At 41.9% G+C, this 23,951-nt stretch overlaps 1 protein-coding gene across 5 annotated transcripts in view; it reads left to right on the top strand.

Moving 5' to 3' along the window:
* Window positions 1–23,951, top strand: part of Gabrr1 (gamma-aminobutyric acid type A receptor subunit rho1) — a 55,170-nt gene that overhangs the window by 26,911 nt on the left and 4,308 nt on the right. For 4 of the 5 annotated variants that reach the window (XM_047558539.1, XM_047558536.1, XM_047558537.1 and 1 more), the window contains exons 2-8: window positions 3,597–3,650; window positions 5,887–5,993; window positions 7,485–7,552; window positions 8,561–8,784; window positions 14,045–14,127; window positions 18,239–18,379; window positions 22,770–22,922. In XM_047558539.1, coding sequence (XP_047414495.1) covers window positions 5,975–5,993; window positions 7,485–7,552; window positions 8,561–8,784; window positions 14,045–14,127; window positions 18,239–18,379; window positions 22,770–22,922 — 688 coding nt within the window. In that variant the 5' untranslated portion in view covers window positions 3,597–3,650; window positions 5,887–5,974. Of the gene's footprint in view, window positions 1–3,252; window positions 3,350–3,596; window positions 3,651–5,886; window positions 5,994–7,484; window positions 7,553–8,560; window positions 8,785–14,044; window positions 14,128–18,238; window positions 18,380–22,769; window positions 22,923–23,951 lie in introns of those variants that run through there. The other variant, XM_047558538.1, reaches the window with a different exon arrangement.

The raw sequence follows: 23,951 nt of genomic DNA on the forward strand, positions 1-23,951 counted from the left end.
ACATATATATATACACATATATATATATATATATTTTTTTTTTTGCTTGACTTTAGCATGTCTTTTGAATCCTGCTGATTACATCATCTCTGAGAAGATAAGGAAGTTGAATTTTGACAAGGAAGCAAGAACTGACTAGCAAAAACAATCCTGCTCTCTTGGTATTTGTAATAACCAAGGAAAGAAATGCTTGTTTGTGGTCCAAATAACTGGATATTGTCCTTGAAACCTCCTCTCTCTCACCCTCACCCATGGAACAATTGGGCATGTCCAGTCCCACTTCCACTGCTTGGAGGTATGTCTGCTCCTGTGTTGTTGGTTTTTTTTTTGCGGTGCTGGGGATTGAACCCAGGGCCTTGTGCTTACGAAGCAAGCACTCTATCAACTGAGCTATATCCCCAGCATGTCTGCTCCTGTGCATCAAGGAGGCCTCACAGGCTTATTGGACTCTCTGGAATACACCCTTGGGTTTGTGCTTCTCCTTTCTTATTCTGTTCAAGTCTTCATAAAATAAGCTCTGCACACTGCTAAGGGCCTACAAGATGTATAAGGTAGAGACTTTCCTTTACTGAGCTCACAGTGAAGTGAGATGGTCAGAAAACCCATTGCCACACAGGATGGCACACATCCTAATGAAAGCATGTAGGGAATTCAGTGGGAAGGAGAAAAGTCCAGAAATGCCTCCAGAGGCAGTAGTACTCTATCTGGGAGTACATGGAGTTGTCTGGGCAGGGAGGGGATGAAGAATGGTGGGAAGGACATTCCAGACAACTAACTGGGACATCAGAAGCAGAGTATACAGATATAATTGGAAACTAAGTAGTGGGAGCAGAGTGGGAGGTGAGGCAGGGAAGGAGGGTAGGAGACTTATTGTGGGCTGTGCATGCCCAATTTCTATGGATTTGACTTTGAGGTGAAGGTTTTTAAGAGGGGAAGTGGTGCGATTATGATTTTCATTCCGTGGTGTTCATGTGATGATTGGATTAGAGAAGGAGGAGGCAGAAAGAAGCAGGGAAGCCTGTTACCTCCCTTATGAGAAATGATGATGCACAGGACTGTGGGAGCAGGGTGGGGAGAGAGAGTTGGAGGGGAGGTTCAGGATTGGCAGGTGGATGGTGCGGACAGGGCCCCTGCTGGTCTTTTCAGGTGCACATCAGAAAAGGGCACCTCTACCAGCAGACACACCTCCAAGCAGTGCAGCTAGAGCTGGACATGCCCAGTTGTTCCACAGTGAGCAGAGAGAGGGAGAAGTTAGGTCAACATCCTGGTATTTGGACCATAAACAAGCATTTCTTTCCTTGGTTATTACAAATGCCAAGAAAGCAGGATTGTTTTTGCTAGTCAATTCTTGCTTTCTTGTCAAAACTAATTTCCCTATCTTCTCAGAGATGATGTCATCAATTTACCAGGTGCTCCCCTGTTAGCTGGCTGAGCCTTCCCCAGTCCTCCATCATCACAGGCCCCTGCCCCCTCCATTCAACCTAGGCGAAGTGTTAGAGACCTATTGTAGGAAAATATACACACTAGCTAACTAGGAACTACAACACACAGACACCAAGTTTCATAGGTGGGAACTTTCATTCTATCCAAAGTGAAAGTGAGCATCCAAAAAAATACACACCCTCTCACCAGTCCCAAAAGCTGTATCATCCTAACTTGGGACATGTGTATTTGTTCTTTTAGCTCCCTGAGGGCTCATTCAGTAAATACTGATTGGGCACCAATTTTTTGTAAGGCCCATGCTAACTTCTGCATGAGGGAAAGACCTTTGCATCTGACCCAAATTCCTGGCAGTGGGGGAGGCAAATCTTTCCAAAAGGCACTGTGGTCAATTTTGCTTCTAACTCTTAGAGACAGACCCTCTGTGTCTGCCTCCTAGTGCCATCACCTTTAAGTTATTTAAGCCCTCTGTGTCTTAGTTTCATCGTGTTTAAACTGGGGGTAATGTTAAGGCCTGCCTAATAGGGTGTTGTGAGTAATAGTGTGAGTTGAATACGTGTCATATGAGTTACAACGGTACCTAGCAGGTCCTAAGTGCTCAGCGGTGTTAGTTGTTCCTACTATTTTGTGTTACATGTCATTTTGACATTAATAATTGTATCCACAACTAGTAAAAAGATGTCAATGACATGAGAAAGTATTTCATGATCTGTTGTAATTTGAGTTTAAAAGCAAGTTACAGTGCAATCTGTTTCTGAACACTGTAAAGATGTTTATAGAATGACAGGTTATTTCTGAGTTGCTTTAGTCTTCTTTATGCTTAACCTACTTTTCAGTTTTTCTTACATATTCAAAAATATGAATCAACAATAAAAAGACTTTAAGGGTCTTATTTATCAGTCTTCCCTAGGCTAGATCCCGAGCTTCATGAAGGTAACCTTGGTGACATCTCAGAGTGTGACAAACCTCCCTTTGGGCAGTGTCCAGTTCTGCAGGCTGGCCCAAAGTCAGAGTCAGAAGGGGGTCAAGCTTGTTTTCTCTTCTGACCCCTGTTCAGTCCCACCTACCTCATTTTCCGGGTGCCATGTAAGGGGGACGATACCTTCCTTTATTCAACTAACCTATGTTTTGAGTCCATTGGGTCCCTGCTCTGCCCAAGGATTCTGCTCTCCCTGACCTCCAGTCCTCCAGTCTTAGCTTTTCTCCCTCCTGCAGCGCTCACACCTGCCTCTGCTCCACTTTACTACAGTTAACATAATCCTTGCACATCTGTCCTAATGTACCCCATCGCATCAGTGAAGTCCTAGCAGAAAACAGCCTTGCACTCTAAAGGGCTTACCCAAGGATAACGGAATAAAAGGACTACTCACAGAGACATGGGCAGGGTTCAGGGAACTAACCAGGCATCCTCCTGTCCCCAAGGACTAGGAAGAGCAGGAAGCTTTGACTACCCCTAGGCAAAACAACGCAGGCATTGCTAGTCCCTGGCATCCAAGAAAGGAGATAATATGTACTCTGACCTCTCTCTCCTTGTCTTTCATTACCTGCCATGGCCATTTGGCTGAAACCATAGCCAGAAGATAAGGACCAAGGGAAAATAGTTTACCAGACAATGTATTACTCTCCAAAGTATTATGGTGGGTCCAATTTAAAATGTGCAATCTAAATGAGGCAAGAGGATCACAAGTTCAAAAAACCAGACTCAGCAACTTAGTGAGAGCCTGTCTCAAAATAAAAAGGGCTGGGGATGCACTCAATAGTTAAATGCTTGTGGGTTCAATCCCTGGTACCAGGAGGGGAAAAAAAATAATGGAAGCAGAAGCAGAAGGAGAAGGAGAAGGAGAAGGAGAAGGAGAAGGAGAAGGAGAAGGAGAACCCTCTGAAAGAATGGGATCAATTTCAGGCTTGGGTAAACCAGAGGAGGGGAGATTTTAAGTCAAACTTCTTCGAATCAGTCCTTTAAAATAATTAATCTTCCAGTCCCTGTGTGTACTTGGAAAAAACTCATTGAAAGTCTAAATCAGTGCGTTGGAGCCTCAATTTCCCCCCACATTTGGTTCTGGTTAGATTTGAAGTGAATCTGGAGTGTAAGGGGAGCTGGGTTGACCTGAGTACCTAGACTGTCTCTAGAATGACTTTATTTTTTATTTTCATAGTAGGCCTCAAAGACAGAGGCGTGAAGCACATGAAGACGTCCACAAGCAAGGCAGGTATGGACATAAACGTACTCGCCCCCTTCTAAAGATGTTTCTTCCCCAGCTCCACTGCAGGGATTCCCAGAAGCACCCCACCTCGCCCCCACCCAAGGATCTGGAAGCAGAGGGTGGTACCATAGGAAAGGGAGCCCACTGGGAGAAGGCAGTGGCTGCTGGATCTACCTGGGGAGGGCGGACTGCCAGAGGGGACTGCTTCCTCCCTTTATGCTCTCAGCTTCCTCCCTCCCGTTGTGAGGTTCTGGTTCACTGTTCAGATTCTTTCCCTGGGTCACTTCTGCTACCAGCTGGTCCTTTCCTCACTTTAAAAGGACACTCCCTCCTCAGCTTACAATGGGAGCAAAGGCTCCTTCCCTTCGTGAATGTTTATAGTTTGATAAAGCTTTCACATGCTTTATCCCATTCAACCCTCTCACATGTCCCTTTCATCAGTCAGGAACCCAATTTTATCCATCAGGCAAACAAACAGACTTCCCAAGGGCACAGAGTAGGCGGTTAGGGAATGCAGGGCAGAGCCCTGTTTTTCCTGCCTCCCAGATTTAATTGTTTGTTTGTTTGTTTGTTTGTTTGTTTGTTTGTTTTGCTCCTCTCCTCAATGTTAGCAGGTTTCTTCAGGGAAGAACTGAAAGGTGGGCTGAGCCAGTCACAGGGAGGAGCCCTTGTGTGTTGAGAATAGCAGGCACCAGGGCAGAACTCTCAGTTGTTCTCTCCTGACCAGCAGCTTCAGCAGCATTCCTGGCTTTGTTAAAGATGCAAATTCCTGGGCCTCAGCCCAGACCTACAGCATCAGAAACTGTTGGGGAGCGGGGCGGTCCTGAATTGGATTTTAGGGAGACCTCTAGGAGATGCTGAGCATGCCACAAAGTTTGGGAGCTGCTGCACTAAGGAAAGGAAGTGTGTGTGATGGTCCCCTAGAAAGGACACAGCCTGATGTCAGCGTAAGACAGAACTGAGAAGAGGGTTAATTGTTGCTAAGGATTCTAAAGATGGTGTTGGTGGGCAAATGAAGAATAGTGAAGGCCATTTCTGCACTGCTTGTAATGGCCAGAGACTGGGGTAAGTCAGGGTCTGCCAGGAGAGGACTGGTCACATGGATTATGATGCATCTGTTTCTGGAATGTTATGCTCTATAAAAAGAAGGAACAGCTTGGTGCACTCTGGCATGGGAAAAAATCCAAAGCATATTAAATAAGGGAAAAGCAAGGTGTAGAAGAGTTTATATAAGGTTAGCTATATAAAGAAGGGGAAAACTGAGACAGGAGGATGGCAAGTTCAAAGCCAGTCTCAGTCATCTAGTAAGGATCTAAGCAATTTAGTGAGAAACTGTCTCAAAATAAAAAACAAAAAGGGCTGGGGATGTAGTTCAGTGGATGCAATCCCCAGTTCCTACCCCCCACCCCTACCACACTCCAAAGAAGGGGAAAACCAAGAATATGTATTTGTATTTGCTTTTATCTATGAGAAACTCTAGACAGAGACACAAGAAATCAATAAAAGAAGTACCTGTGGATGTGGAAAGGATGGATAGAGGCAAAGATGGAAGACCAACTTTTCAATGCATTTTTATAAATTGTAAAACTCTGCAATTATCTTACTTATTTAGAAAAAGTGAAATTTTAGGTGTAATTCAGAAACTGCCTGCCATGGATGAAGGGTAGTTGATTTGTGAGGGAGTCCACCCTCCTAGCAGAGTGTCCAACAAAGGTCAAGGGCAGGAGGCTCAGTCACACCTACTGGTTTGCCTCCAGCCCTGCCTCCCACAAGATGACTGGGTGCTTTGGGAGGAATTTGAGCTTATTAATAAGACAAGGACCAGCAGCTGTCAGTCTTGGTTACACATAAAAATCATCTGGGAAGCTTGTGTGTGTGTTTGTGTGGGCTGCTCAGGATTAAACCAGCTCTACTACTGAACTATATTTCCAACCTTGAAAAGGTTTTAAAAACACCAGAACTTATTCCCAGACCACCCAAATCAGAATCTTTGAGGCAGGGCCCAAGCTTTATCATGACTCTTGGGAGAACCACTGTCCTGGACCTTCAGGGTCAGTTTATTTATCCCGGAAAGCTGGAGAAAGGAAGAGGGGCTATCCAGTGGCTGGAAGAAGAAATAACACATCCTGTCAAGATGTGTTAACACATCTTGACGCAAACTGTCAAGATCAAGTCAGAATACGCATAGTCTTTTCCCACCTTGGTTAGAATATGTGATCAACCTGTTTCTCCCCCTCGGCAGCCCAATTCTGAAACGCAGCCCTGACATCACCAAATCACCTCTGACAAAGTCAGAACAGCTTCTGAGGATAGATGACCACGATTTCAGCATGAGGCCTGGCTTTGGAGGTATGAAATGAGCCCTCTTGTGGGATGTCTTATTTCCTAGGGTCCTTCTAGCTAGGAAACCAAGCCTGGGGGCACCTAGCTTTGCTCAGGTCCTGATTGAGTTGTCCTCAGCTGTGTTGGTAGATAAAGTTCCAACCTCTCAGCTTCCTCTGAGCATTCACCCTTCCCACACTGGGCTCTCTTGAACACCTTCTCGGGAACACCTGCGAGTGGGTAGCCAGGCTAGACCAACCAGCTATCCTTCGGCCACTGCTCCTGAAAAGGATGACTGAGGATCAGTGGGGCCAACAGCTGGCTGTTGAAGGTGGGGGCAGCTGTAGCCCAAAGCCGCCTCCGGAAAATGCTCTGAGATTTATTCCAACAACCTTGGACTAAATTCATTCTCAGCTGGGATCTGGCAGATGAACTCTGGGTACATATCTGAGGGAAGAGTGTGGTCTGCTTGGTTTAATTACATGAAAATAGCTTTTAAAAATAATGATTTCTTGCAGAAGAATGCCAAAGCCCTTTAAAGCTTAGCCTGCAGCTGCTGGGTTTCATCCCTTTCAGTGACAAATAGAGTTTTCCTCTTTATAGACTTTTTTCCTGGTTTTTAAAGAAATTATTTTCATTCCTTTTATTTCTTCCAGTCACCTTTGCCCCCGAAACAAACAGGTTCTAGAAGGGAGTCTTTCCTCACTCCGTAATCTACCTTTTCCATAGATTACACCATAATCTCCATAACTTCCCTAGACCCAAATCTACCTTCTCACTCCATGATGATTTGAATGGGTTACATGCTTGACCCACATCCTGCAGGAAGGAAAGGGGTAGAAACCTATCTCCTTTGTTATGCTTTCTTGATCAATATTAAGTTTTCATGACCCCAAAATAACAACAAATCTAATGTTTTAAAGACCATCCTGATACATCATGTTCCCCTGAAAACCACTCCATCATGTAGCCAAGATGCAGATCTGTGGATCTGACAAAGAAATGATCTGAACATTATTTCAGTTCTGGGTACTATTTCCAAGCAATGCCTTTCTCATGGCAGACAAGAACACTGGTTTCCATGATGAAAGAGAATGCAAAATTAGAAAGTGTGTGTAGAAAATAAAGTGAATGACCTCATGCTAAGAGTAAATCATTTACTTCTTAGGTTAGACTAGTCTTTGACCTGGGTCTTCATCATAACTTTGTATGAGCATGTAGAACCAAAGAAAAATGCTACAGGTTAACCCCATCATTTCAGAATCACCAGAATGATTCAGACCTAACCTCTCCCCAACGCTCATACACTTTTTTTTTTTTTTTCCCTTCTGGAATATCCTGGGGAACCAGCCCATGATTCTTTCCTTTTATCTCAGGTTTAACTTCAGTTTAGCATGACCAGAACTTCAAAACTATCATAACTCCGAAGATCCAGGGAAAATGTTCCTTTTGCTTAACTGTTGCATAGTAAAAGTTTAAATAAAAAGAATAAATGCTCTTGTTATGCCTTGTCCCCAGGTCCAGCCATTCCTGTTGGTGTGGATGTGCAGGTAGAGAGCTTGGACAGTATCTCAGAGGTCGACATGGTAAGTGCTTCTCTGACCAGGGATGTGTGCAGGGTGATTCACAGGAGACCTGAACTCACAACCTCCCTGGGAGTTGGGCTCCCATGCTTGCTTTACAGATGGCTCGGGGAGATTGTGACACTTGCCCAAGGCTACCCCATTGCTCTGACAAACCTGATCTTTCTCCCTTTTACTACATACTGTCTTGAGGCCAGAATGCATTCTCTGGGCAAAGACTCTCAAATATAAACTGCAGGCTCTAAGGTTGCAGCCACTGCGTTGCCCAACACATCTTACTCCTGCAGATTCTGCACCTGACTATCGAAATGCAGAAGAAGCAAAAGAGTGCCCCTCCCCTTTAATTTAATGTTAATTAATTAATTTTTCGTTGGTGGGTTCTGATAAAATATTAGAACATTCTACAACACTTGCAGAACTTTTTAGGATGTTTCTTGATTTCGGTCCCTCAAGCTGCACACCTGAACCAAGCATTCTAGCACAAATTTATTTGGGAGGTGATCCTGGGAAATGAGAACAGAGTGGGGAAGTGAGACAGGGAGGGGAAGGAAGGGGGAAGGGCTGTGTTCGCAAACCAGTCACTCCTAGAGAACTCAGTCCCACTGTAGTTCTCCAGGAATCAGAAAAGGCCCAGGGTTGAACCATCCGAGGGCTGAGGGAGCTAGACCCTGTACCCACCACCCTCCTCTCTGGTTGAGGGCTCCCGACAGGCATCAACTCTCAGGGCACGTCTAGTTTAAGTTACATGTGTTGGCGGCAGCAGCCTCCCCAGCACAGATGTGAATGCTGGGACTCAGGGACACTGTCTGTCACAGGTCTGTTGCTGGGCTCCCCCTCCCTGACAGTGTTCTCTTCCTCCTGATGTAGCAGAACCTAGGGTCTAGAAGCAAGACCTCACCTGGCTCAGTTTAATTCTCCGGTGAGGTGACTGCTCCCCAGGGGTACAGAATCTCCTGCTGACATCCTAGTGGGTTTGTGTGTGGGGGATTCCCTCCTTCCCTTTGCCCCCAGGACTTTACGATGACCCTCTACCTGAGGCACTACTGGAAGGACGAGAGGCTGTCTTTTCCGAGCACCAATAACCTCAGCATGACATTTGATGGTCGGCTAGTGAAGAAGATCTGGGTCCCTGATATGTTTTTCGTGCACTCCAAGCGCTCCTTCATCCACGACACCACCACGGACAACGTCATGCTACGGGTCCAGCCCGATGGCAAGGTGCTCTACAGCCTCAGGTAGGAAGCCAGGCGCCGCACTAGCTCACCCAGGACAAGCAGGGGTTCTGCATCAGTAATTTTGCTTTTTGATTCTGATTAACCTCTAACTTTTCTGTAGCTACCAAACTTAACAACATCAAGGAAAACTAACTTTACACATGAATAAAACTTTTAAGGAATTTTTCAACCTTGAAAATACATTTGGGGAAGTTTCTCAGGCTGGTCACTTGTGGGTTTTTGCTGCATCCTGAATGTTATATTTTAAGTTTTAAAAAGTATAATAAAATGCTTACTTCTTAAGTGGGAGTCAGAGAAATAGATAATATGTTCTCAAAGGCTTGTCTCCTCTGATCTCTTTGAGTCCCACTTTGGGGTAAATTTTAGAAACTATATTTTTTTAAAAAAAAATTCTTTTGCTCCACCTGCAAGCCACAGGCATATTTTCTGTCTTGAGAAACTACATTCAGTGGCAGTTTGATCATCACTTTTACAACATAAAAAATAAAATCTTTTCTTCTCATGAACTTGGATGCCTTAGAAGTTTTTAATCGCTCACGGAGCACTGACCTGCGGAAGCTTTTCCTAAACACAGTACACAGCCTGGCTTCGTCCTGGTACTCACCTCCCTGGGAGGGGAGGAGCATGGAGATGAGCCCAGGCTCTCACAGAGAGGGACAAGGTTACTGGCTGTGGTTTACTCCTCCATAATTTACTCTGCAGAGGGTACAGTCTAGGTTTGTGAACTTTGCCTTGGTTCACATGTTGATTAATGACAAAGATGAATCCACATTCTATTGTCTAAGAAGAATAAATAAATATGTGTGTGTGTGTGTGTGTGTGTGCACGTGTGTATACTGTGCAACCATACAGGTTGGTAGGTGGATTCTCTACCATGAGCTACGTCCCCAGCCCATTTTTTTTTTTTTTTTTTTGAGACAAGTTCTCACTAAATTACTGAGGCTGACTTCAAACTTGCCATCCTTCTGCCTCAGGCTCCTGAGTAGTGGGGATTACAGGCATGCAGGCACACTCTGCTGAGTGGCACACTTCTCTCCTCGGCTCCCTATTAAGGGACAACTGGTTAGAGCCAGAAATGTCAAAGTTAAATTTCTGCCCCATCTCCAAAAGGAATATTTGTAATGATACCATAATACTCATCTTGGTTTGGAATCGAAGCAGTTAGGTCCCAGACTGAGAGTGGGGGTTATGGAATTTTCATCTCCAAAGCTTAAAAGACCATTTCTTGTGGGAAGTACTTAGGGGGTCAAGGACAGGCTACTCTTTCCCCAAGCCACATTGAGCAGGTTCTCCTTGCAATAATCATTTCTGACCAGTTATAAAGCGTATCTTAAGGTTCAAAGGCCACCAACAAAACAATACACTTCCACAATACCACCAGGGCTGCAGACAACTAGACCAAATCACACAGGACCATTGATGTGCTGATGATTGCTTTTCTGGGGGCAAAGTATGCATACAGGCATTATGTAGATTTATTATGAACTTTACTGATATAAAGTATACATAGCACATGATTTATAAATTAAATAAAAATTAATACTATGTTTTGTAGATTTCGTGTACGTATAACTTGAGCATGATTTCCTATTTTTTTCTTGTTAAAACTACCCCCAGTTTTTATAATTCTATCACCAACGATCTTTCTAAAAGTCAGACGATAAATAAGTGTAAGCAACTCCTCCCTTCCATGATTGTCAAATTAGTGTGGATTTGATGAATGTTGGTTGATATTTTTGCTTATGTTAAGAAGACAAAAGTGAAACCATGAGGAACTATGAAGAAACTACTCATTTTTCAAATAAATAAGCAAACTTTTGGCTAAATTAGATAATAGTTTTCAAATGTTGGAAGAATATTTCCTCAATATGTTGTACTATTCAAAAATGAATGACATTGGACACAAAACACTTTTAGTTTGATTTATATTTTCAGTGTAAATAAACAACAAAACAATAGATCAAGCCCCAGTTTCTGCCAAGACTCCCATCATGACTGATTTCAAGCTTCCAACCCGTTGCACTGAATGGGAAGCTGGGGAAATGGGCGGGCAGCACTCCACTCAGCAGTATTTCCACCTCATAGACACAGACACAGGTGTAAATAACTGTAGGAGCACTGTAATAACATAAGTAGGAGTGAATTTTGAGTATTTCATATTTTTGTTTCTAGTGTAACTTAATTTATTTGTGCCACCACAACAAAATATCTGGGTTCAGGTAATTTATAAAGTACAGACATTTATTTTCTCATAGTTCTGGAGTTGGGAATCTAAGGTCAAGGGTCAGGAGATTTGGTGCCTACTGAGGGCCTGTTCCTTATACAGTGACTTCTTGCCGTGTCCTTACATGGTGTGAGGGTGTATGGGGCAAGAAAGTGAGCAAGCACCCTTCAATTCCTTTCTTAAAAGGCACTAATCACATCCATGGGGACTGAGCCTTACAACCTACTCACCCCAATAGCCTCACCTCTTAATATCATCATGTTGGGATTTAAATTCCAAAACATGAATTTCAGAAGTACACATAATATCAAAGCATAACAGTAATTTACTTAATTTTAATTTTTAGTAATAGCTGTATTTAACTACTGGCTCACAAACTTCCTAAAAATCTAATAACTGGCTCTCAAGAACTTGTGGAAGTCTAGTCCAGCTCACCACTGGATGTGACCACAGGAAGCAGAACAAAGGAAACAGGGAATGCAAAACCTTGTGTGTGTTCAGGAAAACCTTAGTCAGCCTCAACAGAGGAAACGCATCCTTTCCATCTCCATGCCTAAGAGCAGAGTATTTGATAACTCATTACAAATAAAATCATGAGTTTGCTTGATTTAAATGGAAAAAAGAAAAAAGAAAAAGGCCTAAGTTATTGACTGAGAATGGTAAAAGTCACTGCTCTTAGTGTGATTGAACAATATTGACCCCAGGACAGACATGGAACCAAATGATCAGAGTGCAAACTGTGTGGCTGCCGTGCAGTAGGCTGAGGGGCAGGCAATTGGTAACTGAGTAATAAAACTAAAGTCTCCTAGGCATCAAGATAGAATAAAAAGGGGAATTCATAAAGGAGCTGCTCTATCACACGAGGTAGATTTTACAAAAGAAATGTTGAAAAAGCAATTCCATGGGTTTTGAACTCAAGATATAAGAAAGTCAATGATTGTGTGAGAAAGAAGAGACTGGTGAACTTTTCCTGGGAGTTGTGGGCTGCCAAGAGTGGCCCTTCACCGGGACCACCGGTTGAGCTCCGCATGTGTGTGCCTACAGTTGGAGGACAGTGTGCAGTTAGAGGGAGAAAACATAGCTTTCTAACTACCCTGCGGGTGGAGCCAGAAGTTGTCACAGAAGTAGAGTCCATCAGTACCCTAGGGTTGTTGGGGTGATTAAACGTGATGGGGGCGCTGCTGCTGGAGCATGGACACCTGCTGCATGGAGGTGGGAATGAGGGTCCCAGGAAAGAAAGGATCAGCTTCCTCCAGGTAGCACTCCCAGAGAGCCATGAAGCTACCCAGCCTGAAAACCATCCTGCCCTCCTCCTTCCTCTCACTTCCACCTGCGATGCGGGTGATCAGACATGGGTAGAAACCAACCACTCAAATGCCAGCCTGTATCTTCGCTGAGGAGGAGGAGGAGGAGCAGAAATCTTAATTTGAATGAAATTTGAAGCATTGATTTATATTTCAGACCAAAATGCTTTATTTCTGAACTGATGAACTGAGACATAGTTTGTGACTCAAAAGAGTTTTGACTATCATGTGAGCAGAAAATAAACAAACAAAATAGGACCTGCTAAGTTTCTATCCATTCCATCCAGGGCAAGGGAAGATCCCTTTCCATGAACTAATTTAAAAAGACTTGGAGAAACAAAGATTAACATGGGTTTTGATTACCACAAATGCTTGTTTGATATACATACAGGTTGTGAATGGAAAAGCATCAAGCCAAGAGGGGCCAGTCTGATGATGTTTGTGATTCTAAAAACATCTGCTTCTGCACCAGCTAATAAAAGACAGGAAATATTCAATCCTCTTGTTCATAAAAAATATTCCTGCATTTGGTATTTTATGTCTTTAAAGTTAGCTCCAAGTGTCCCAAACTTAGTTCCTATTTCTTTCTCATGGTGATGCCATTAGGCACAGTTATGCTGATTATGTAACCAAAGAAATGGAAGCCCATCTACTAGGTGTCCCAGGCAACTGCTGCCTGAATCCCCCACCCTCAGTACTCTAATACATCCCGTTTATCAGAATTTCCATGGGACATAAAACTACCTAGCTGCTCATGATCCAAAATAGCCTGTAGAACACAGTAGGAGGTGGGGATGAGGCATATATTTGGAGAACTCCATTTCTAGAATATTCTTTCTTGAAATTTTCATTTAAATTTCAAAGTGTGTTTGTGCTTCTTTCTTTTTTAGCCATAAATTATCCAAATCATGTCCACAATTTATGCATAGCAGATTTTGTATGGTTGCAGGAAAAATGGTACATCCAGCATAAGCCAACAACCAGTAATTATATTCTGCCATGAAATTCCCCTCTGAATGGGAGGCTTTTCATCCATAACTAATGACCTGTATTTGTTTGTTCTTTGATGCAGAAGCCTCTTTTGCTGTGTAAACTCTGAAACAGAACTGTTTGATGCCAGCAAATGCATTTATATTAGTATAATAGATCTCTCAGTGTTTTTCTGTCACTATGATCACTGTAGAATTATCTACTAAAATATTTATGTCCACTAGTAGACACTACTATCAATATAAAAGTATCAGCAAATTTAAAAAATGCCAAATTTGGCAACTGGCATTAAGTATATATAACATTGTATACATAACGTTTTATACAATGTTGATCATCAATAAAATCAATAAAAGAACAGAAGAACTAGAATTTATCTAAAACATGAGCATAATATATGCTTCTAAAGCTTGTTTTCAGAGACCATATTGTTTGAGTTTTTATTTTATATGGTTTTATATTGACTGAGACTATTGTTCTTTAAAATGCTTGAATATGCTAGCAGTTAGAGACATTCTGTGTGCCTCACACTGCTCCTGAGGTTAGACGTAAGTACCTAAGAGTTTTCCAAAGAGGGTATCACTCATAAGCTTCTTACCTAAATCCTGACATTTTGCTTATGGATTATAAGGAGACAGTTATCATATTGGAAGGAAGCAGAGACCTATTCTGTTTGCTTTATCATTTTGCACTTGTCTTTTGCAAACTCTGAAAACTTGGTTGTTTGTCTTTTTGTTTCTAGGGTTACAGTGACTGCAATGTGCAACATGGACTTCAGCCGATTTCCCCTGGACACACAAACGTGCTCACTTGAAATTGAAAGCTGTGAGTAGGCTTGTGCCCAGACATTGGCACACAGCTCCTAAGTAATTCTAAAGAGTAGCAGGAACAGTGTGGGCTCCTCGTTCATGGTTATGCTTTTAAAGTGATTTTTTAGATTGCAGTTGAGTCTAGGATAATTTTTAAAAGCTGGAACTAAATTGGAACAAAACTCTTCTACTCCTATAATTGATCTTTCAATGACGTGTGGCAGTGGTTTTAAACTATGTTCTACAGAACCAGGTGTTTTCAGAGTTCCCCAGGGCAACAGTTTGGGGAGGGAGAGTAAAGAGTTAATTGAATGTGGGTCTCCTTCCAAGCCCTTGGCCCAAAGCACACATACACACACACACAGTCCATTCAGAGAGCTTTTTGATCTGTTTTATTGCTCTTCTAAATACTGTTTCTGCTGAAGAGAGAAGTTCATGGTAACGAGTTTAGCAATGATTGCCCTGCAGAACTGCCACTGTGAGTCAGTGTGGGATTGAGATTCTTGGGTACAACCAAGGGACCTCAGGAAAATGTTCACACACAGAAGTCCTGGAAAAATTAAAAACAAACAAACAAACAAACAAACAACAAACAAAAACATACTCCATGACTCCACAGACACAGACAGCAAAAGAAAACATAGACAAATGAAACGTCATGAAATTTTTTAAAGTTTGTGAATCAAAAGAAACTATCAAAAGAGTAAAAGTCAACCCATATAAGGCAAGATACCCAGATCATAGGAAACTAAAACTCAAAACAATAAAACAAGCATGTGGTTTAAAAGATGGGCAAAAGACTTGAATAGACACTTTCTCAAAGAACATATATAAATGGTCAAGAAGCACAAGAAAAGATGCTCAATGTGGCTAATGATTAGAGAATGCAAATCAATACAGTGAGTGACCCCCTTGCAGTCATTAGGGTGGTCGCTATCAAAAAAACAGACAACAGTGTTGGTGAGGACATGGAGCAATTGGAACCTTGTACACTGTGGATTGGAATGTAATATGGTGCAGTTACTGTGCAGAGCAATGTGGCAATTCCTCAAAATATTAAAAATAAAATGACCACATGTTCCAGCAATTCCACTTCTGGGCATATACCCAAAGAAATGAAAGCAAAGTCTTGAAAAGGAATTATTTACAGTAGCTAAAATGTGAAAGCAACCCATGTGTCTATTGATGGGTGAATGGACAAGGAAAATGTGCTAAATACCTACAATAGAATATTATTCAGCATTAAAAAGCAAGGAAAGCTGGGGAGATAGCTCTGCTGGTACAGCGCGTGCCTCGAAAAAGCAAGGAAATTCTGACACATGCTACAACATGGACGGAACTTGAGGATATTGTACTAAATAAGACAAGTCCCTCACAAAGAGACAAATACTATACAATTCTACTTTTATGAGATACTTACTTAGAGTAGTCAAAATAATAGAGTCAGAAAGTAGAATAGTGACTGCCAGGATCATGGGGGAGAGAGAAAACAAAGAGCTATTGTTTAATGGGTGCGGTGTTTCAATTAGGATGACAAAATGTTTTGGTGGTGATTGCACAATGTTATAAATATATTTGATGCCACTAACTTGTACACTTAAAACTAGTTAAGAGGATTTTATGTTATTCTTGTTTTAACACAATAAAGCAACCACCCAAACCAGGCTCCAGGAAGGGCCAGGCTGAGGCAGGATGACCAAGCTAGCCACCCCATCCCTGGCTCTCACTTACCTGCTCTGTTCTCTCTGCCAAAGCACTCCCTCTGATGGGCACAGTCTGAACTCCCCCATCACTCCAGCTTGCACATTCCTCCTGAAAACTGGCATTTCCTGCAGTGTCCAAGTCCTAGTGTGGTCCCTCTTTGATCTAGGGCACCTTTGTAAGTCAGCCTGGGCTTGTGGTGGTGGATCAAGTGGCTCCCAACTCTAATTATCTGGAACCAGGGAGTGTGAGGATGTTGACACCACACACAGCAGTGGCCAAATGAACACCTTTGTTAGGCACTGAATGTGGGAATAGGGTGTGGCCAAACCCAGGCCCAAGACAGTGACTACTAAGTCCTCAGTGTCTTTACCTCTGTGCTATCATTTAACCCTCATAAAATCCCTGCAAGAATGCTATCTCCATCATTCAAGCCACCAGGCTCTGTGTCTTGGACACAGAGATGAATGGCAAAGTCAGGCTAAAATACCAAGTTTGCTTGCTCCAGAGCTTCCGCCGCCCTCAATATACTGGTCAACTTCTGCCTCCATCTGTAATGTAGCTCCTTCAAGATTGTAGCAGTCAGGGTCCCACCAGAGAAACAGAACCAATAGGTGACACATGGTAAGAAATGCATTGGGAGGAATTGGCTCACCGGATTGTAGGGGCTGCTCTGTTCTCCTAGATCTGCAGGGAAAGTTGGGAACTCTCAGCAGGAGCTGAAGCCACAGTCTGGGTCAAAGATCTTCTTTCAGGAAACCTCAGTTCTACTCTTAAGGCCTTTCACATAACTAGATCAGACCCACCCAGATTATCCAGGATAATCTTCTTTACTTAAAATCCACTGGTTGTAGATACCAGTCACATCTATAAAATACCTTCACAGATTAGTGTCTGATTGAATAACTGTCTACTCTAGTCAAGTCAAGCTGACACAAGAAATCTATAATCACACAGATCAAAGGTTAGAAAATGGGACGAAAATGGTGTCAGGGAGCCCTGGAAGAATGGTTTACACATAGGGCTGGGCACAGTGACACACACCTGTAATCCCAGTGACTCTGGAGGCTAAGGCAGAAGAATCACAAGTTCAAGACCAGCCTCAGCAACTTAGTGAGGCCCTCATAAATTCAGTCAGACCTGTCTCAAAATAAAAAAGAACTGGGGATATAGCTCAGTGGTAAAGCATCCCCAATCAATTCCCAGTACCAAAAAAAAAAAAAAAAAAAAAAGAAAAAGAAGAAGTAGGAGGAGGAGAGAGGGAGAAGGAGAAGAAGGAGGAGAAGAAGGAGGAGGAGGAGGAGTAAAAGAAGAAAGATTTACACACAGGCAGATGAGACTAGCATCTCCATTAGGTTTTGCCTTAGGCTGCTGTTATGTCTAGGTTGTAGGTAGCCCTGTGCAATTGGATGAAGAAGTGGAAGAAGTGGAAGAAATGGACTCATTGAAGGGTGGAAGTTGGGGAAATAGTAGCACCAGCGAGGGTGATGATCAGGGAATCACTTCCATTTTACTGAGAATAGGAGCAACTAGTGACCTGTAGAGAAAGGTCTTGTTCTGCCTCATTTCTTCATGGATCCTTTCTTGCTAGGATGCAGTCCTTATTACCTGATAGTATTTAAAGGTATTTGCCATCAGTTGGTGAATCACTACACTCTGAAAGAAGAGAGGAAAGCTGGGCACGGTGGTGCATTTCTGTAATCTGAGCAACTTGCGAGGCTGAGGCAGAAGGATCTCAAGTTCAAGGCCAGACTTAACAATTTAGTGAGTCCTGTCTCAAAACAAAAAAATAAAAAGGACTGGGGGACTGGGGTTGTAGCTCAGTGGTAGAGCACTTGTCTAGCATGTGTGAGGCACTGGGTTTGATTCTCAGCACTGCATATAAATAAAAAAAAAAAAGGTCCATTGACAACTAAAAAAATATTAAAAAACAAAAGGACTGGGGATGAAAGTCAGTGATAAAGCACTCTTGGCTTCAGTCCCCAGTACCACCCCATGCCCCGCCCATGCAAAAAAGAAGAAGAAAAAGGAAGAGGACGAGGAGAAGAAGAAGAAGAAAGGGAAGGGCCAGATGACTCCTGGTTTATAAGTCTGAACCATGTGAAAATTTGCCAATATTTAACCATTTCTGACCACAAAATAGCAATTTCATTTGGTTTAATTTTATAAGAGTAGGTTGGATTGTTAGTGTGAGCCCTTTTGCAGGAATCAGAAGGCCTTAAACTTGAGCATTTTGCTCTGATGGCTTTTGGGAGACTGGAGAGAATGAGATTTGTCTTTTTGCATTTAGTTTTGCTTTGTTTATGCTGCAGTTTGTTTATTCAGATGATCTTAGCATGGGAGATGAGGACACAGTTTCTCTGTAGCCCGGCAGGCAGACCTGCCTCACCACACCTCCTGCCTGATGCTGGCTCCCATCTTTTCAGATGCCTATACAGAAGATGACCTCATGCTGTACTGGAAAAAGGGCAATGACTCCTTAAAGACAGATGAGCGGATCTCACTGTCCCAGTTCCTCATTCAAGAATTCCACACCACCACTAAACTAGCCTTCTACAGCAGCACAGGTGAGCAAGGGGTCGAGGCTGGGTGTGGGAGGGCTTTGGTTTGGCTCTGGTGGTTCATTCTCTATTTCAGGAAAGGTGTGACTTTATTGTCAAGTAAGCAGAGCCTGTGTCACTAGCATTTGAAACTAAAGATGACAGTCCTAAGTGAAGTTTAGTGGGTGTTTTAATCAGCTGACCAGAACAATTTTAGGGGGAGAAGTTTATTTAAGGGCTCACAGTTTTAGAGGTCTCAGTCCATAGACTGCTTGTTCTATTCTTCGAGGCTCAAAATGAGGCAGGACATTATGGTGGAAAAATGTGGTGGAAGGGAAGCAGCTCACATGATGATCGGGAAGCATAGAGAGAGGTTCTGCTCACCAGATACAAATATGTACCCCAAAGCCACATCCCCAATGCCCTACCTCCTCCATCACACCCCGCCTGCCTCCAGTTACCACTCAGTTAATCCCACCAGGGATTAATTACTGATGAGTTTAAGACTCTCACAACCTAATCATTTCTCCTCTGAATCCTCTCGCATTGTCTCACATATGAGCTTTTAGGGGACACCATATCTAAACCATAACAGTGGGTGTCAGGCATTGGGTGGAAGTGAATTTTTTTTTTTTTGGATACCGCAATTGCACCAAAAGTGATAACCTAGAAAATACTAGTAAAAACTCAACCATGTGAGTGGTCTTATTTGTGACTGTCACATTGCCAGCATAGTAGCTGGCATCTTACCCCCAGTATACTCACAAGAATCCTCCTGTACAGCAAGAAACAAGTTCACTTTGTCCTGATTTCCATCACATTCCCCCTGCTCCATTCAGCCCCCTGTGATGCTCCACTCTTGGTAATGCCCTCTTGCTACATGGCTTACATGTTTCCTCTGGACGATCCTCTTCTGAGCCGCAATGCAGGAATCTTTTGTCATTCCCCTGTGGTTTTGGTTATTGTTTTTGGAGTCTGAACAGGTTTGCCCCCTCATTGCTTCTTGGGGGCATGCTCTGTGGCCTTCTTCCAGACTGCTGGACTGTGCTGCTGGAACAGCTGAGGTTGACTCTCCATCTCATTGGTTTTGACCAATCACCTTTCAGGATGATTTTGCTTAAATATTTATGTAGTTTCTATTGCTAAAACCTTGCATGATTATTGGCTGCCTGGGGAAGTGTGACCTTTTAAAGTGTACTATAGTCTCTCTAATCTGCAAGCAAGAGAACCAGTTAATTTCAGTGTAGCATCCAACACCTCTCTCTCTCTCTCCCTCACTCTCTCTCTCTCTCTCTCTCTTTAATTTAAATTTATTTTAACTTCTACATAAAAACATCAAATTGTACATATTTGTGGGTTATTGTTATGTTTCAATACATGTATACATTGAGTAATGTTTAAATCAGGGCAAACATCTATCTCCTGAAACATTTACCATTTCTTTATGTTGAAGACATTCAAAATCCTTTAAGCACATCTTCTCTTCCATATCCATCACCCACAAGCCTTATTTCATGGGAGGGGATGGGAGCTGTTCTTTTGACTCAGCCTTCTGACAGTTCTTGCACAATAACTTGTTGATGCCAAGAGGCACATCCCATGAATCACAGTTACCCAGAATGCCAAGTTCTGAGTTGATGCTGCCAAGTCCTAAGCATCTCATGCTCATTCTGCCTTTCCATTTCATTCCACCACCCTTCCATTCCCTTCACCTCCTCCTTGCATACTTTTCCCTTATAACACAAAGGCAAAGTAAAGCATAGCTTTATCAGGGATCATTCACTCTGTGCCAAACTACAATATTGTGGTTAACTATATCTTACCTTAAAACACATTTCCTCATAAGGAAATGCAGAGGGGTTGTTTAAATCAGTGTTTCTCAAACATTCGCAATGCATACAAATCTTGCAAGGAATGTTAAGTGGAGATTCTGCTTCAGTTAGGTCAAGGCTGTGGTTTAAGAGTCTGAATTTCTAATAAGCTCCCAGTTGGTGGCGAGGGTGCTGGGCCCTATACCACATTTTGAGTGACAAAATATTATATGACCTTCTTTTAAAAAAATATTTTTAGTTGTAGATAGACACAATATCTTTACTTTTCTATGTGGTGCTGAAAAATGAAACCCAGTGTCTCACACATACTATCACTGAACCACAACCCCAGCCCTTGTATGACCTTCTTAAGAGGTCCCCTTCGCATTTAGGATGAAGTCCAAAGATTTTTTGAGATGGATTCAGGTGGTGTGGATTACTACATAATTCTCCATTCCCTGATTTTGCTGACTTCCACCTTTTAAAGGGATGGTAGGGTTCCAGAGAATACCAAAGTCATTTATGATTCCCTAAATAAAATTTCTTCTATGAATACTGAGAATTAATAAATTGGATGGCATCAAATTAAAAAGCTTCTGTTCAGCAAAGGAAACAATTCAGAATGTGAAGAGAGAACCTCAGAATGGGAGAAAATCATTGCTAGCTAGTCTTTGGACAGAGGATTAATATCCAGAATATATAAAGAACTCAAAAAACTTATAACCAGAAGCCTAAAAGACCCAATTAATAAATGAGCAAATGAACTAGATAGATAATTCTCTAAAGAAAAAACAAATGGCCAACAAACCCATGAAAAATTGTTTAACATCTTTAGCAATGATGGAAACACAAATAAAAACTACACTGAGATTTCATCTCACTCCAGTTAGAATAGCAGCCACCAAGAATACAGACAATAATAAATGTTGGAGAGGATGTGGAAAGGAATACTTTCACACGTTGGTGGAGCTGTAAGTTGGTGCAACTAGTACAGATATCAGTATGGAAGTTCATCAAAACGCCAAGAATGGAACCGCCATATGACTCGGCTGTAACACTCCTTGATATTTATTCTAAAGAATTAAAGTCATCATATTATAGTAATACATGTATACACATGTTTATAGCAGCACAATTCACAATAGCCAAACTATGGAACCAGTCTAGGTGTCATCAACAAATGAATGGATAAAGAAAATGTGGTGTATATACACAATAAAGTTTTATTTGGTCATAAAGAAAAGTGAAATTATGTCATTTGCAGAAAAATGGGTGGAACTTGAGATCATTATATTAAGCAAAATAAGTCAACTCAGAAGGTCAAGGGTTGTATGTTTTCTCTCATATGAGGAAGCTAGAGAAGCAAAAGGAAAAGAAAGATGGGAGGGCAGGAATCTCATGAAAATCAAAGGGAGATCAATGGAATAAAGGGAGAAGGAGGAAGAGAGGGAAAGGGGAAATGCTAGAGAATATTAGCCAAATTATGTTGTAAAATAGTGTGTATGTATGAATATGTAACAACAAATCCCACCATTATTTACAACTATAATGCACCAATAAAAATATGGGAAAAATTTATCAAAGGGTATTAGCAGCCATTTCTCCAGCGAAAATGTACAAACTGACAATAAGGATGTGAAGAGATGCTCAATATCATTAATCATCAGGGAAATGCAAATCAAAGTCTCCAGGACATACTGCTTAATTCCTAGGAGGATAGCTATATACAAAACATCAGATAAGAAATTCTGGTGAGGATGTGGGAAAATTGAGCCCTCACACTGATGGTTAGTATATAAAACTGGTGCAGCCTCTTTGAAAAACAATTTGGCAGTTCCTTTGACCTCAAATGTTTAATGACAGGATTAGAGATTGGGGAGTGATAGCTATATGAAATGTATCTTGTTTTATGTGATTAAAATATTCTACAACAAAAAAATAAAGTCAGCACGCTAGAGCAATAGATGCATAACCCAATCAGTAAGTGAGCAAATAAATTAAGCAGACACTTCTCAAAAGAAGAAATACAAATGGTGAAATATATGAAAACAAATGTTCAATATCTTTAGCAGCATAATAGCCAAATTACAGAACTAGCCTATGTATCTGTCAATGAATTAATGGATAAAGAAAACCTAGTATGTATATACAACGGAGTTCTATTCAGTCATAAAGAATGAAATTATGTCATTTACAGGAAAATGGATAGAACTTGAGATCATTATGTTAAGCAAAATAAGCCAAACTCAGAAAGTCAAGGGTCATATGTTTTCTCATATGTAGAAGCTAGCAAGAACAAAAGGAGTGGGGAGGTGTGTATGTGTGTGGGATCTCATGAAAGAAGGGAGACCAGACGTGTAGAAGAAAGGGGCCAGGGGGAGGGAGGAAAGAAGGGAAAGGGGAGGTACTGGGGAATGAAATAGACCGAATTATATTGTTACATTGTGTGCGTGTACAAATATATAACAACACATTCTACTATTATGTATGATTATAATACATCAATTTTTAAAAAGGAAGAAAAGAAACACAACTACCAAAAAATGTTCTTTTATGAAGTTGCCAGCAGCTGTGACATGTGTTCTTTTCTTCCTTATGTCTCCCAGGCTGGTACAATCGGCTGTACATTAATTTCACTTTGCGTCGGCACATCTTCTTTTTCTTGCTCCAAACTTATTTCCCTGCCACCCTGATGGTCATGCTGTCCTGGGTGTCCTTCTGGATTGACCGTAGAGCAGTACCTGCCAGAGTCCCCTTAGGTAAGGAACATCTCAACTGTACATTTCAAGTATCTGAAAATTCAAGTAATTCCAGATAAAATCATTCTTTTCAAATTGGTCCTTTTGCCATTCTAACTTGAAAATGCTTCAAGGTATTAATTCACAGGCAAAGTTTCATAATTAAGAATCTATAAAGCAAAATTGTTTCCAGGTTCCCACAGGTGCCCATCCAAACATCTCCCTTTTTGTCTTGTTAGAGTCATATCCAGGGGTGGGGGATCATGGTCTTTGGGTGCTTTCTCTGCTCAATCGTATAATGAATCATGTTCTATAAGAAGGTCTTTTCAAAAGGTGGCCCAAGGGATCTTTGTGGCAGAACCTCTGAGGGAAATGGTTTAAAATATTGAGCGCTATCTTATTAAAAGAATCTGAATCTCTGAACAAGGACCAGGAACCTGCATTTTTAATGAGCTATCCCAGTTTGTACATTCTCCAGCCTGGAAATCCCTCCTCCCTATGCATTCCAAGGATGGCAAGTCAATACTGGACCCACCTAACCACACATACCACCACCACTGTGCAGACAGTTTAGGGGTTTCAAGGGACAGTGTGACCCACCAGGTTTTAGTGAAAATGGATTGGAACTGGCCTCTAGGATGACCCCAATCCCCTGTGATTTGATGTTTGCCAAGCAAATGTTCTGAGCTTAATTTGAAATCCTGGGCAAATTTCCACAGACAGATGCCCTGTCCTATAATGGTTGTTGGTTGTTGTGTAGCTAAAACATTTATTGTGTTAAACAAATGTGCATTCTGTTTTTTAAATGTGCATTCTGTTTTTTAAATGTGCCTCCTATAAATGAAGTTAACAACATTATCCTTCATAAAACTGACCTCTAGGTTCTCAAGTCAGCCTTGCTCAATGGGCAGCCAGGTCCAGTGTAGGAGGGGTTATTAGTAGTGCCTAATAGCTAATAAGACAGGTCCGGGACTACAGGTTTCTACAAAAGCAGCAAGGACACAAATATTAAAACAAATGCCATGCACTTTCATTGCCTAGATTGAGCAG

The sequence above is a fragment of the Sciurus carolinensis genome, chromosome 7, assembly GCF_902686445.1.
Source record: "Sciurus carolinensis chromosome 7, mSciCar1.2, whole genome shotgun sequence".
Lineage (NCBI taxonomy): Eukaryota > Metazoa > Chordata > Mammalia > Rodentia > Sciuridae > Sciurus > Sciurus carolinensis.